The 10,892-nt window shown below is 46.4% G+C and overlaps 1 protein-coding gene across 1 annotated transcript; it reads right to left on the bottom strand.

Annotated features, from left to right (window-relative positions):
* Window positions 1-4,719: 4,719 nt before the first annotated feature.
* On the bottom strand, window positions 4,720-10,242 carry EEF1AKMT3 (EEF1A lysine methyltransferase 3). Its single transcript, XM_083599513.1, has 3 exons — window positions 9,954-10,242; window positions 7,744-7,855; window positions 4,720-5,173 (listed from the first exon to the last, which is right to left on the bottom strand). The coding sequence occupies exons 1-3, from the start codon at window positions 10,128-10,130 to the stop codon at window positions 4,776-4,778; spliced, it is 687 nt and encodes a 228-aa protein (XP_083455639.1). The 5' UTR covers window positions 10,131-10,242; the 3' UTR covers window positions 4,720-4,775.
* Window positions 10,243-10,892: the final 650 nt, after the last annotated feature.

Below are 10,892 nucleotides of genomic sequence, written 5' to 3'. Positions count from 1 at the left end.
TTGGTGGAAGCCGTCCTTTTATTCCCCCGCTGGCTTCATTTCCACTGCAGCTCCCTTAAGCACCACTGAACAGCATGGGGTCATTGTACAAAAAGATGGACACCCTTCATCAAATATCCCTAATGCCCAGGGCTGGCCCAAGACATTTTGGCACAAAATGGCTCCCCCCCCCGCAGGAGAGAAGGGGTGAGTGAAGATCCACGTCAGGAAAAAGGGGTGAGGGTAAAGATCTGCTGCCCATGTGGATCCTGCTGCCTGAGGCAGTCGCCTCACCTTGCCCCATGGGTGGGCTGGCAATGCTGATAACACTGAACTACTGGGAAACGTCATTATAAACTACCCCAGCATCGCTTCAGGTTGGTTTTTTTTTGGGGGGGGGGGTGATACAAGACTACATTTTGGACTGTGTTCAGCCATCTCTTCTCTTAGACGCTGGTTTCTTCCCCAACCTGCAACATAGGTTGTACACAGGCTCTCTCTCTGTGTTTTCATACAGAAGACGTGCTTTTTGAAGACCACCCACTTTTCTCTTTACTTCCACTCCCATCATATATTTTAGCTTGCATTTTCCCCAGCAATTTAACATAACCTGATTGTCCCGCAAGCTTATCAGTACTTATCCTTGCAGGCTTATTCTGGTTTGGCTGCACTGGTTGTATCCACATATGTGGAAGAGACATTAAGCAAGCTTTTGAGGTTGTGGTTGCTGGAGATGGTTCATTCCACAATTGCTGTTTCATATGCTTTCCCCCTGTACTATTTCTGGACCGCAACAACATCAGGCCCACGGCAACTGAGCAATGTTGCACTTCCCATATCCATGATTAACAGCATGGCAAGCCTGTTGTTCAGCATGGTCCTTCACTCTCCGCTGTCATACAGAAAGATCAGGACTAATCTACTCTACAGGGTCATTGTAAGGACTAATGATGTAATATATGCAAAGTTATTTGATAAATTAAAAAGTACTATACTGTAGTAAGTGCTTAGAAATACAAACAATTAAATAACGGATAGACAAGAGGAGGGAACCATGTACTGCACAGAAACATCCCTTCAGCTAATCATCTATAAATCCTAATGGTCTCAGGGATGCAGCTCTGAGACACTTTAAAATATGGTTACCAGATTTTTTTCAAGGAATCCGGGGACACTTTTTTTGGAATTTCATGCTTTATTTTAGGAAAGGGTTGCCCAGAGTTATTGACCTTTTTTTAGGGGGACACACCAAAGTTGTCAGGTGTGCACCTCGACACAAGTCAGGCGGAGAAGCCCATCTACAAACACACAAACGCCAAAAAAAAAAAAAAAAGGTTGGTGGTGGTGGAGAGAGAGAGATTGAGTAAAGGCACTTGCTGGTCTTGGGAAAACACGCATTAAAACACACACACAAGACACCGGCTTCCCATAACCGGGAGACTGCTGGAGGGAGAGTGCAGTCTCTATAGAGATTTAACTGGTGGTGGTGGTGTCTCTGTCTCGCAACGCGGCAGAGCTATTTTCTATGCTTCTCCTCTTCTTCACCGCCTCAGCACCTCGCTCGCCCCCCCCAACTCGGGCGTGCAGAGCCTGCAGAAGAGCGCAGCGGACTCTTCTGCTACAGGCGGCTCTGCGCGATTTCAAGGCGAGCGTTGATCAAGGAAGTGAGTCAGAAAGAAGCTCTCTGGCTCGCGCTTCGGTTTAAATAGCCCCCCCTCCAGCCAGCGGATTGGCTGGCTGGAACTCTGACGTGGCTGGGACCTCCGGTGTTGCTCGCTGCCATGGCGCCCACATGTTGCCTCGCCGGAAGTCCTGAGGCATAAATCCGGGGACATTAATTAAAATCCAGGGATATTCTGGGGACAGATTTGTGAATCTGGGGACTGTCCCTGGAAACTGGGGACGTTTGCTAACCCTACTTTTTAAAAGAAATGCAAACATAGAATATTACTTTAAATAGCTTCTGTAATTCACATGTTGAGTAAAATCTTACCCAGAGCATTTACATGCATAGCTTCCTTAAGATATTATACAAATTGAACTGAAATCAGGGTCCCTAAAAATGCTACCTATTGATAATTTATATAATCAGGAAATTGATGAGATAGTACCTTAGTGCAAAATAGAAATACATAGTGCATAGGCATGTGTGATGTTAAGCCATCTTTAAAAAGATAACATTATCCTTGTAGAAATGATATATCCATCTTTTTATGCAATCACAAAATTGTTATTTTAAAAAAGCATCTCTTAAAATGAGAAAAGGCATCTTAGTGTAAAGCACTTGTGTAATGCTTCAGGTCCCTTGCCCTGGAGTTACTAAAATAATATTTTCTTTTTTGAACCAGGATCATTATTAAAGTTAAAAAAAAGTAGTTTTACAAATTTCACTTAGCAAAGAATACCAGAGTGCCAAACACATTAAATCTAAGGGCACATCCGAGAACACATGCCTTCTCTGCTTGGTGCCACAGATGCACACTTGCAAAATATTACACCAAAGGGGCAAAGAAGTAAACGACTCCTGTCAGCCAGATCACATTCTGGAGCGCCTGCTCTCCTGTGCGCAGAGCTCCAGATTTATCTCTGCATTTACCTAGGTAAAGGTAAAGGGACCCCTGACCATTAGGTCTAGTCGTGACCGACTCTGGGGTTGCGGCGCTCATCTCGCTTTACTGGCCGAGGGAGCCGGCGTGCAGCTTCCGGGTCATGTGGCCAGCATGACTAAGCCGCTTCTGGCGAACCAGAGCAGCACACAGAAACGCTGTTTACCTTCCCGCCGGAGCAGTTCCTATTTATCTACTTGCACTTTGATGTGCTTTTTGAACTGCTAGGTTGGCAGGAGCAGGGACCGAGCAACGGGAGCTCACCCTGTCGCGGGGATTTGAACCGCCAACCTTCTGATCGGCAAGCCCTTGGCTCTGTGGTTTAACCCACAGCACCACCTGCGTCCCTCTGCATTTACCTAGGAATGTTTAAAGAATGGAACCATCATGGTAAATCAGAAACAAGCGAATGCTGCCGAGTTGCTCCAATTCTTGTTCCACCATTCCTGGAGCAACAAACTGAAGCTTGACTTACCATGCTTGGTCCCGGCTTACCACCTTGGTGGAACATGTGACCGTAAGCCGAGGCGCATGGCTGGGCGCTCCAGGAAGGGTGGAACAAAGCAGGAATGGTTCAGTAGTCTTCACTAACATGTCACTTTTTCACAACAAACAATGTGGCCGTGATCAGTGAAGCCTTTTGAAGGACTTGAGAATCACAGCAGTGGGTATGGCACCGCCCTGACATAGCTAGGGAATAGAATGGAAATGCATGTCACATGAACACTTAGGAAGAGCTTGATGGATCAGAACAAATGTCTGTCTAGGCCATCATTCTGTTCTCACAGTAGCCAACCAGATGTCACCAGGAAGCCCACAACCAGGACACTGCCCTGAGATTGACAGATGTAGGACAGTATGCAAATAATAATAATAATAATAATAATAATAATAATAATAATGGCAATATCTCTCTCAGAAAACACTGCCTTTTGAGGGAGCATGACCTTTCACATGTATACAGTGGTACCTTGGGTTAAGTACTTAATTCGTTCCGGAGGTCCGTTCTTAACCTGAAACTGTTCTTAACCTGAAGCACCACTTTAGCTAATGGGGCCTCCTGCTGCTGCCGCTGCACCGCCAGAGCATGATTTCTGTTCTCACCCTGAAGCAAAGTTCTTAACCTGAGGTACTATTTCTGGGTTAGCGGAGTCTGTAACCTGAAGCGTATGTAACCCGAGGTACCACTGTACTGGGATTTTCTTACTGCAACAGTCCACAAAGATAAGTTATTACAAATACAGTGGTACCTCGGTTTTCATACGTAGTCTGTTCCGGAAGACCGTTCGAGTTCTGAGCTGTTCAAAAACCGAAAGCCCAGTACGGAAGCCAGATGGCATGTTCAGCTTCCGAAAAGTGTTTGAAAGCCGAAGCATTTACTTCCAGCTTTACATCATTCGAAAACAACCCGAAATGTTCATCAATGGAGATGTTTCGAAAACCGAGGTACCACTGTATTACCATTTACTGATGGATAGAGAACTCTGGATAATAGTTACCACAGATGAATGCTTCACCCCACCCCAGACTTCTGGATTAAAAACACTCTGTTTTTTTTTAAAAAAAAAATACACCGTATTTTTCGCTCCATAGGGCGCACTGGACCATAGGGCGCACCTAGTTTTTAGGGGGGGAATAAAGGGGGGGGGAATTATTCCCCCCCCCAGCCCCAAAGAGCAAAGAAGCCAAGACTGGGAGTGGGATCCATCCCGCTGGCTGTCTTGGCTTCCTCTTTAGCCGCGCACAACCTCTCCAGCCGGGAGAGGCTGCGCGCAGCTCTGGCAGAAGCCAAGACAGAGTGGGATGGAGCCCGCTAGCTGTCTTGACTTCGTTTCTAGCTGCGGGGCTGGGGCGGGGGAAGCCCAAGCTTCCCCTGACCCCAGCCCCCAGAACGGGTCCGGGAGCAATGGCAAGGTGAGGTTGCGCGCAACCTCGCCGTCGCTCCTGGAGATTGCCGGGACGGGGGTGGGGGAAGCCTTGCGGATAGCTGCCTGAAGCCTGGAGAGCGAGAGGGGTAGGTGCGCACCGACCCCTCTCGCTCTCCAGGCTTCAGCGAAAGCCTGCATTCGCTTCATAGGACGCACACACATTTCCCCTTCATTTTTGGAGGGGAAAAAGTGCGTCCTATAGAGCGAAAAATACGGTAGGTAAAGGCAGTGTTTGCTACACACACTGGTAAACCCAAGAAGCTCACTGTCTGATGTCACTTTTGCAGGTCACTTTGTAGATATTAATATTCTCAACCTCATCTCTAAAGACCAGCTTTGAGGCGAAGTGCAGAGGCAGCAAAGTCTCAAAGAACAGCGCCGTACTATGCTCCTGACGCATCTTGGAAGACAGGTAGATGGTAGACTGAGCACCACATAGATGCTGGAGAGTTCTGATCAACAGGGGGTAGGTGTGCTTGAGATAGACAATATCTGCACCCAGGATGAAGTCATAATTTTGGGGGAACTCTTTGTGGTCCACACCCCACGACAGAGCACAAACTCTGGTTCGTGTCACGCATTCTTCAGGCACGTTCCGGCGGACATTCTCCTCTATCTGCTTCATGGCCACAGGAAGATCTGTGATGGTCACATCACCGCCTGGAAGAATGGAAAGGAAACTGTTAGCAAAAAATTCAGTTTGGTACCATATGCATTACTCATAATGTTGCTTGAGGCTCAGGTGGCCTCAGTGGCCTGGAGTGCCTTCCATCAGCTTTGGCTGGTGGCCCAGCTGCACCCCTGTCTGGACAGGGATAGCCTAACTACTGTTGTCTATGCTCTGGTAACCTCAAGGTTTGTTGTTGTTGTTGTTTAGTTGTTTAGTCATGTCCGACTCTTCGTGACCCCATGGACCAGAGCACGCCAGGCAATCGTCTTCCACTGCCTCCCGCAGTTTGGTCAAACACATGTTGGTAGCTTCTGGAGCACTGTCCAGGCATCTCGTCCTCTGTCGTCCCCTTCTTGTGCCCTCAATCTTTCCCAACATCAGAGTCTTTTCCAGGGAGTCATCTCTTCTCATGAGGTGGCCAAAGTATTGGAGCCTCAGCTTCAGCATCTGTCCTTCCAGTGAGCACTCAGGGCTGATTTCCTTCAGAATGGATAGGTTTGATCTTCTTGCAGTCCATGGGACTCTCAAGAGTCTCCTCCAGCACCAGAATTCAAAAGCATCAATTCTTTGGCGATCAGCCTTCTTTATGGTCCAGCTCTCACTTCCATACATCACTACTGGGAAAACCATAGCTTTTACTATACGGACCTTTGTTGGCAAGGTGATGTCTCTGCTTTTTAAGATGCTGTCTAGGTTTGTCATTGCTTTTCTCCCAAGAAGCAGGCGTTTTTTAATTTCGTGGCTGCTGTCACCATCTGCAGTGATCATGGAGCCCAAGAAAGTAAAATCTCTAGGTTAGATTAGTGCAATGTTTTATATGTAGGGCTGCCTCTGAAGATGGTTTGGAAACTTCAGCTGGTGCAGAATTTAGCAGCCAGGATGCTCACTTGGGAAGACAGTCTGAACATGTTACACTAATCCTAGCCCAACTGCCCTGGCTGCCAAGTAGTTCAAAGTGCTGGTTTTGACCTATGAAACCTTAAACAGCTCAGGACTGCAATACCTCAAGGACCGCCTCTCCCCATATGAACCAAACCACATACTTACAAAATAAGGGCAAAGCCCTTATCTACGCTCTATCACGCTTTTTCTTTACAGAGGGGGCTATGCATGTTCCATCTGCCTTAAAAGTTTATAGTGCAAAAGTGGTTGCAACTATGGCCTATGCGGTCCCTTTATGGGGCGCTTTTGTAAACCTCATGCCTCTGGTGACATTGCAAAATCTTTTTCTCAGACGCCTTTTGAAACTACCCTCCTGTGTAAGCAACTCGGCTATTCGCTTAGAACTTAAGACCCCCTCCTTAGAGATCCTGATGTGGAGACATGCCTTTAATTACTGGCTGTCCCTTTGGCATAAATTGCCCAATTACCATCTTATTCAGTGCCTTTGGAGAGATGAATTTACCAGCCCATGGGCAACAAAAATCCATTCCAAACTGTTGTCTTATGGAATCTCTCCTTCTGATATACTAAATTTAGATCTAATTACAGCAAAAAAGGTCATCAAACAAAGATTGGAGGAGGTTGATTTGCAACAAAATCTTACTACAGGTGGAGGTACATGTTCTCTGATAAATCAGGGCATTACATTTATGTCCCAGATACCTCGATATCTGTCTACCTTATCGGTTGCGTCGCATAGATTCGCTTTTGTTAGAGCCAGATTTAATGTGTTCCCCTCAAATGTGCTGAGCAATAGATTTTCTAACGGTAAAACCTCTGTTTTATGCGCATGTGACAACAAATCAATAGAATCCCTTTATCATATCTTGTTTAATTGTCCTTTATATATTGTTCCCCGATCAAGGATTCTGAGTTCAATCATTTTGGAAACTGTTGCTAAACCACCTGAATTACATCTAGCCTATCTACTCCAGGACATTGACTCTTATAGAACATTACAGGTTGCCAGATTCCTGAATTCAGTTCTTTCATATAAAAGACTTCATGGAATGCTGCATGACTATTAAAAATCTAGTAAACTCTATCCACCATCTTTATATTCAAGGCCACAATATGGTACATCTAGAGATTGTATGTAACGTGAAGGAGATTATGCGTTGAAATATTTTAGTTGATATTTTAGAATGTTAAATGCTATTTTATTTATTGATTGGTTTTACCTTGTGGGCTTATAGCCGAATAAAGTATTATCTATCTACCTACCAAACCAGACCCTGCAATCATCACCTGAGGCCCTTCTTCGTGTGCCTCCTCCACGAGAGGTCCAGAGGATGGCAACATGAGAAGGGGCCTTTTCTGTGGTGGCTCCCCATTTGTGGGATGCTCACCCCAGCAAGGCTCACCTGCCACCATCACTTATACAACTTTAGACACCATGCAAAAACGCTCCTCTTCAACCAGGCCTTCGGCTGAATAACATTCTATGTTCTTTTAAATGTGTTTTGTGGGAGAGGGGCGGATTATCGGTTGCTTTTGCTTTTATTTCGCGTTGTGACTTTATCTTGCATCTTTATGCTGTGAATCAACCGTGAGATCTTCGGATGAAGGGTGGTATATAAATTTAACAAATAAATAATCAATAAGTGATCCTACATACCAAGAAGGGCTGCAAGGATGCCCACGACGCCAGTCCCAGCACCCAGTTCTATAACCTTCTTGCCCCAGAAATTCAGTTTCTGTGCCTCAAAATACTCGCAGAGGGTTAGAGCCTTAGACATGGGAAGAGAGAGAGAGAATGAAGAGTAAATGAGGAGTGAATTAAAGATCCCAAGGATACATTCAGTATGCCAAGCACATCTATGTAGGTGATGCAAACTTTCCCATTCCACCTTTGACAACAGGACTAGTAGGCCTCGGTCCAGTATACCTGAAGGAGCGTCTCCACCCCCACCGTTCTACCCGGACATTGAGGTCCAGCGCCGAGGGCCTTCTGGCGGCTCCCTCACTGCGAGAAGCCAAGTTACAGGGAACCAGGCAGAGGGCCTTCTCGGTAGTGGCACCCGCTCTGTGGATCACCCTCCCACCAGATGTCAAAGAGAACAACAACTACCAGACTTGTAGAAGACATCTGAGGGCAGCCCTGTTTAGGGAAGTTTTTAATGTTTGATGGACTATTGTATTTTAATATTCAGTTGGAAGCTGCCCAGAGTGGCTGGGGAAGCCCAGGCAGATGGGCGGGGTTTAAATAAATTATTATTATTATTATTATTATTATTATTATTATTATTATTATTATTCGTGTCCCTGCTGACAACGGGATGATTTCACAACGGCTGACAATGTATGCAGTGGAGGAGGGAAGAATTGTAATTGTACCCGTGAAGCATTTGACATTTAGGGATTAAAACGCTGCTGTAAAGAGGAAGGAAAAGATGAAGTTCAATAGCAGAGCAGCCTGCACTGAACACAGATCCATCTCAAGCTCATGTCAAGGGCGGACTTTGGTAATATGGCACCCTTAGCGAGGATAAAATTTGGCATCCCCCCAAAAAATATTTCTCATTTTCACAATAATTCCTTTTGATACAGTTGCTTTTTATTCAGTTCTTTTAAAATTCTTTTTATTCTGTATCAATATAGGTTTTTAAAAATATTATTATTGTTATTATTATTATTATTATTATTATTATTATTATTATTATTATTATTTTGTGCCCCCTCAGCTGAGCACCCTGTGCAAGGGAACCACCCGCACCTCCCTAAATCTGGCACTGCTTCACAGGACACCAAAAAGCAGCTGCCCATTTTTAGAGGAACTAAAGCAACACTTTCACATTACAGTACATACATACGCACATACACCAGTCTTTATTTTCTTGCTGGGTTTCCCAAACTTGGGCGTCTCCAGCTGTTTTTGGGCTACGGTTCCCATCATCCCTGCCCACTGGTCCTGCTTGCTAGGGATGATGGGAGTCGTAGTCCATCAACATCTGGAGACCCAAGTTTGGGAAACTGTAGTGCAGACCAAGTCACAGAGAGGTTGAGAAAGGCTGGTCTAAAGCTTTTACTTTGTGCCACAGCGCTGATCACCATAGTCCACACCATCAACATCAAGCTGCAATTACTGTACTCATGGAGGGAAAACTTGCAGGCTTACATTTTTTTGATGCTTTAAGAGTTTCTTTGCTAAGAGGAAGGCAGAGTAGGAGCAGGGAAAAGAAGAAGGCTGGCAGCATTTGTTTGTTGTCGGCTGCTCAGTTTGAATAGTAATAGTAATTATGTGCGGACAACAATAACAACTCCTCAATTCTACTGCATGTGCAGATTAGATCCTATAGAGTCAACAGTGTAGACCAGGGTTTCCCAAACTTGGGTCTCCAGCTGTTGGACTACAACTCCCATCATCCCTGACCACTGGTCCTGCTAGCTAGGGATGCTGGGAGTTGTAGTCCCAAAACTGCTGGCGACCCAAGTTTGGGAAGCCCTGCCTAGATCTATTTTCAGTGCAGACTGCTTCGCCCCTTTTGAAACAGGCACGTTGGGGCAGGCTTGTGCAAGAGATGCGCCGAAAAGTTCCTGCGGAGATCACTGCTTGAGCCTGGATGCTCAGAGGCGACCACTTAGAAAACGTAAATATGCAACGGCAAGATTTCTACCTGTTTTAAGAAGACTCCTGCACGGATGTGCCAAGATCTACCTGAAGCAATAGCCCAGCTGCCTGCACACTTACCTGGAAGTAAGCCCTGCTCAACTCTGCGAGGCTTACTTCCAAGTAGACATGCACAGGGCTGCGCTACTAAGCCTTTCCTCCTCCCAGCCTCGTGCAAATCTCTGGCCCCGGACGGATCCAGCTGCGCCCGGACTCACCGCCTCCCAAACCGGCGCAGCCACCCCCAGCTGGGCGCCGTGATGCTGCGCGATGCTCAGCTCGTGCCCGCAGAACCGGTACCGGGCCTCTGCCGGGAAAGCATCTGCAAAGAGCCCCAGCTCCTGCGGGAACACCGACTCCAGCCCGGCCTCCGCGTCGGCGGCGAGCGCGGCCATCTTCGTACCTTTCCCGGGGGCGGGACGGAGGAGGCCCTTTCGCAGTTGGGCTGCACGGATCTGCCGCCTCTAGAGGCCGCTGGGCTTCACCACCATTATTATTATTTCGCTTTATCTCACTCAAGGCAACCCAAAAGTTACTTACAAGCAGGTAGGATGCTGCTGGATGGACCAGGGAGGCCGCGTCTTCCTCACCTGTTCTCCAGGTGGGTTGGTTTGGTGGCGGTCCCACCCTAAGGCTTCATAACAGGGGGTTTTCTTAGTTTTGCCCAAAGTTGTTGAGCTTTTTTTACAGCACCTGAAAACAGGAATAGGTAATTTATTTATTTATTTATTTATAAAGCTATTTATAAGGAATTTTGCCAAAATCTACGCTTCCAACGTGGGTTGCCATACATACCGGATATTCAAGCGATTTCCGCCCAGACTTTTTCCGGCACCCTTCATCCTAGGATTACAGCGCAGTTTACGACATAAAAACGCAGAAATGCATAGTACCCAGTGCAATTTTTCAAGAAAAAGAGGTGCTGGAACTCACCTTGAATACTTCCCTCCTTCTCTTAGAATGGCAATGGCGCCTACCTGACAGGTGCCGGAACTCACCTGAAAACATGCTGGAACCCACCTGAGAGGTGCCGAAACTGAGTTCCTGTGAGTTCCCCTTGGGAAAATGCCCAGATAGTAGCAAAGAAACAAACGAAAAACCCTGCTGTTGTATTATAGTTGGGAAAGGATGCACAAATCAAGCTGTAACAAACATTA

Source organism: Podarcis filfolensis (assembly GCF_964270895.1).
Source record: "Podarcis filfolensis genome assembly, chromosome: 2".
Taxonomy (NCBI): Eukaryota; Metazoa; Chordata; class Lepidosauria; order Squamata; family Lacertidae; genus Podarcis; species Podarcis filfolensis.
Note: the sequence above shows the minus strand (reverse complement) of the source record. Positions and strands in the feature narration are given on the sequence as shown.

Coding starts and splice junctions, on each gene's coding strand:
- EEF1AKMT3 (XM_083599513.1), bottom strand. CDS start 10,130: ATGGCCGCGCTCGCCGCCGACGCGGAGGCCGGGCTGGAGTCGGTGTTC. Junction 7,856..9,953: donor CTGCGCCGGTTTGGGAGGCG/GTGAGTCCGGGC, acceptor CCCATGTCTAAG/GCTCTAACCCTCTGCGAGTA. Junction 5,174..7,743: donor CATCCTTGCAGCCCTTCTTG/GTATGTAGGATC, acceptor CCATTCTTCCAG/GCGGTGATGTGACCATCACA.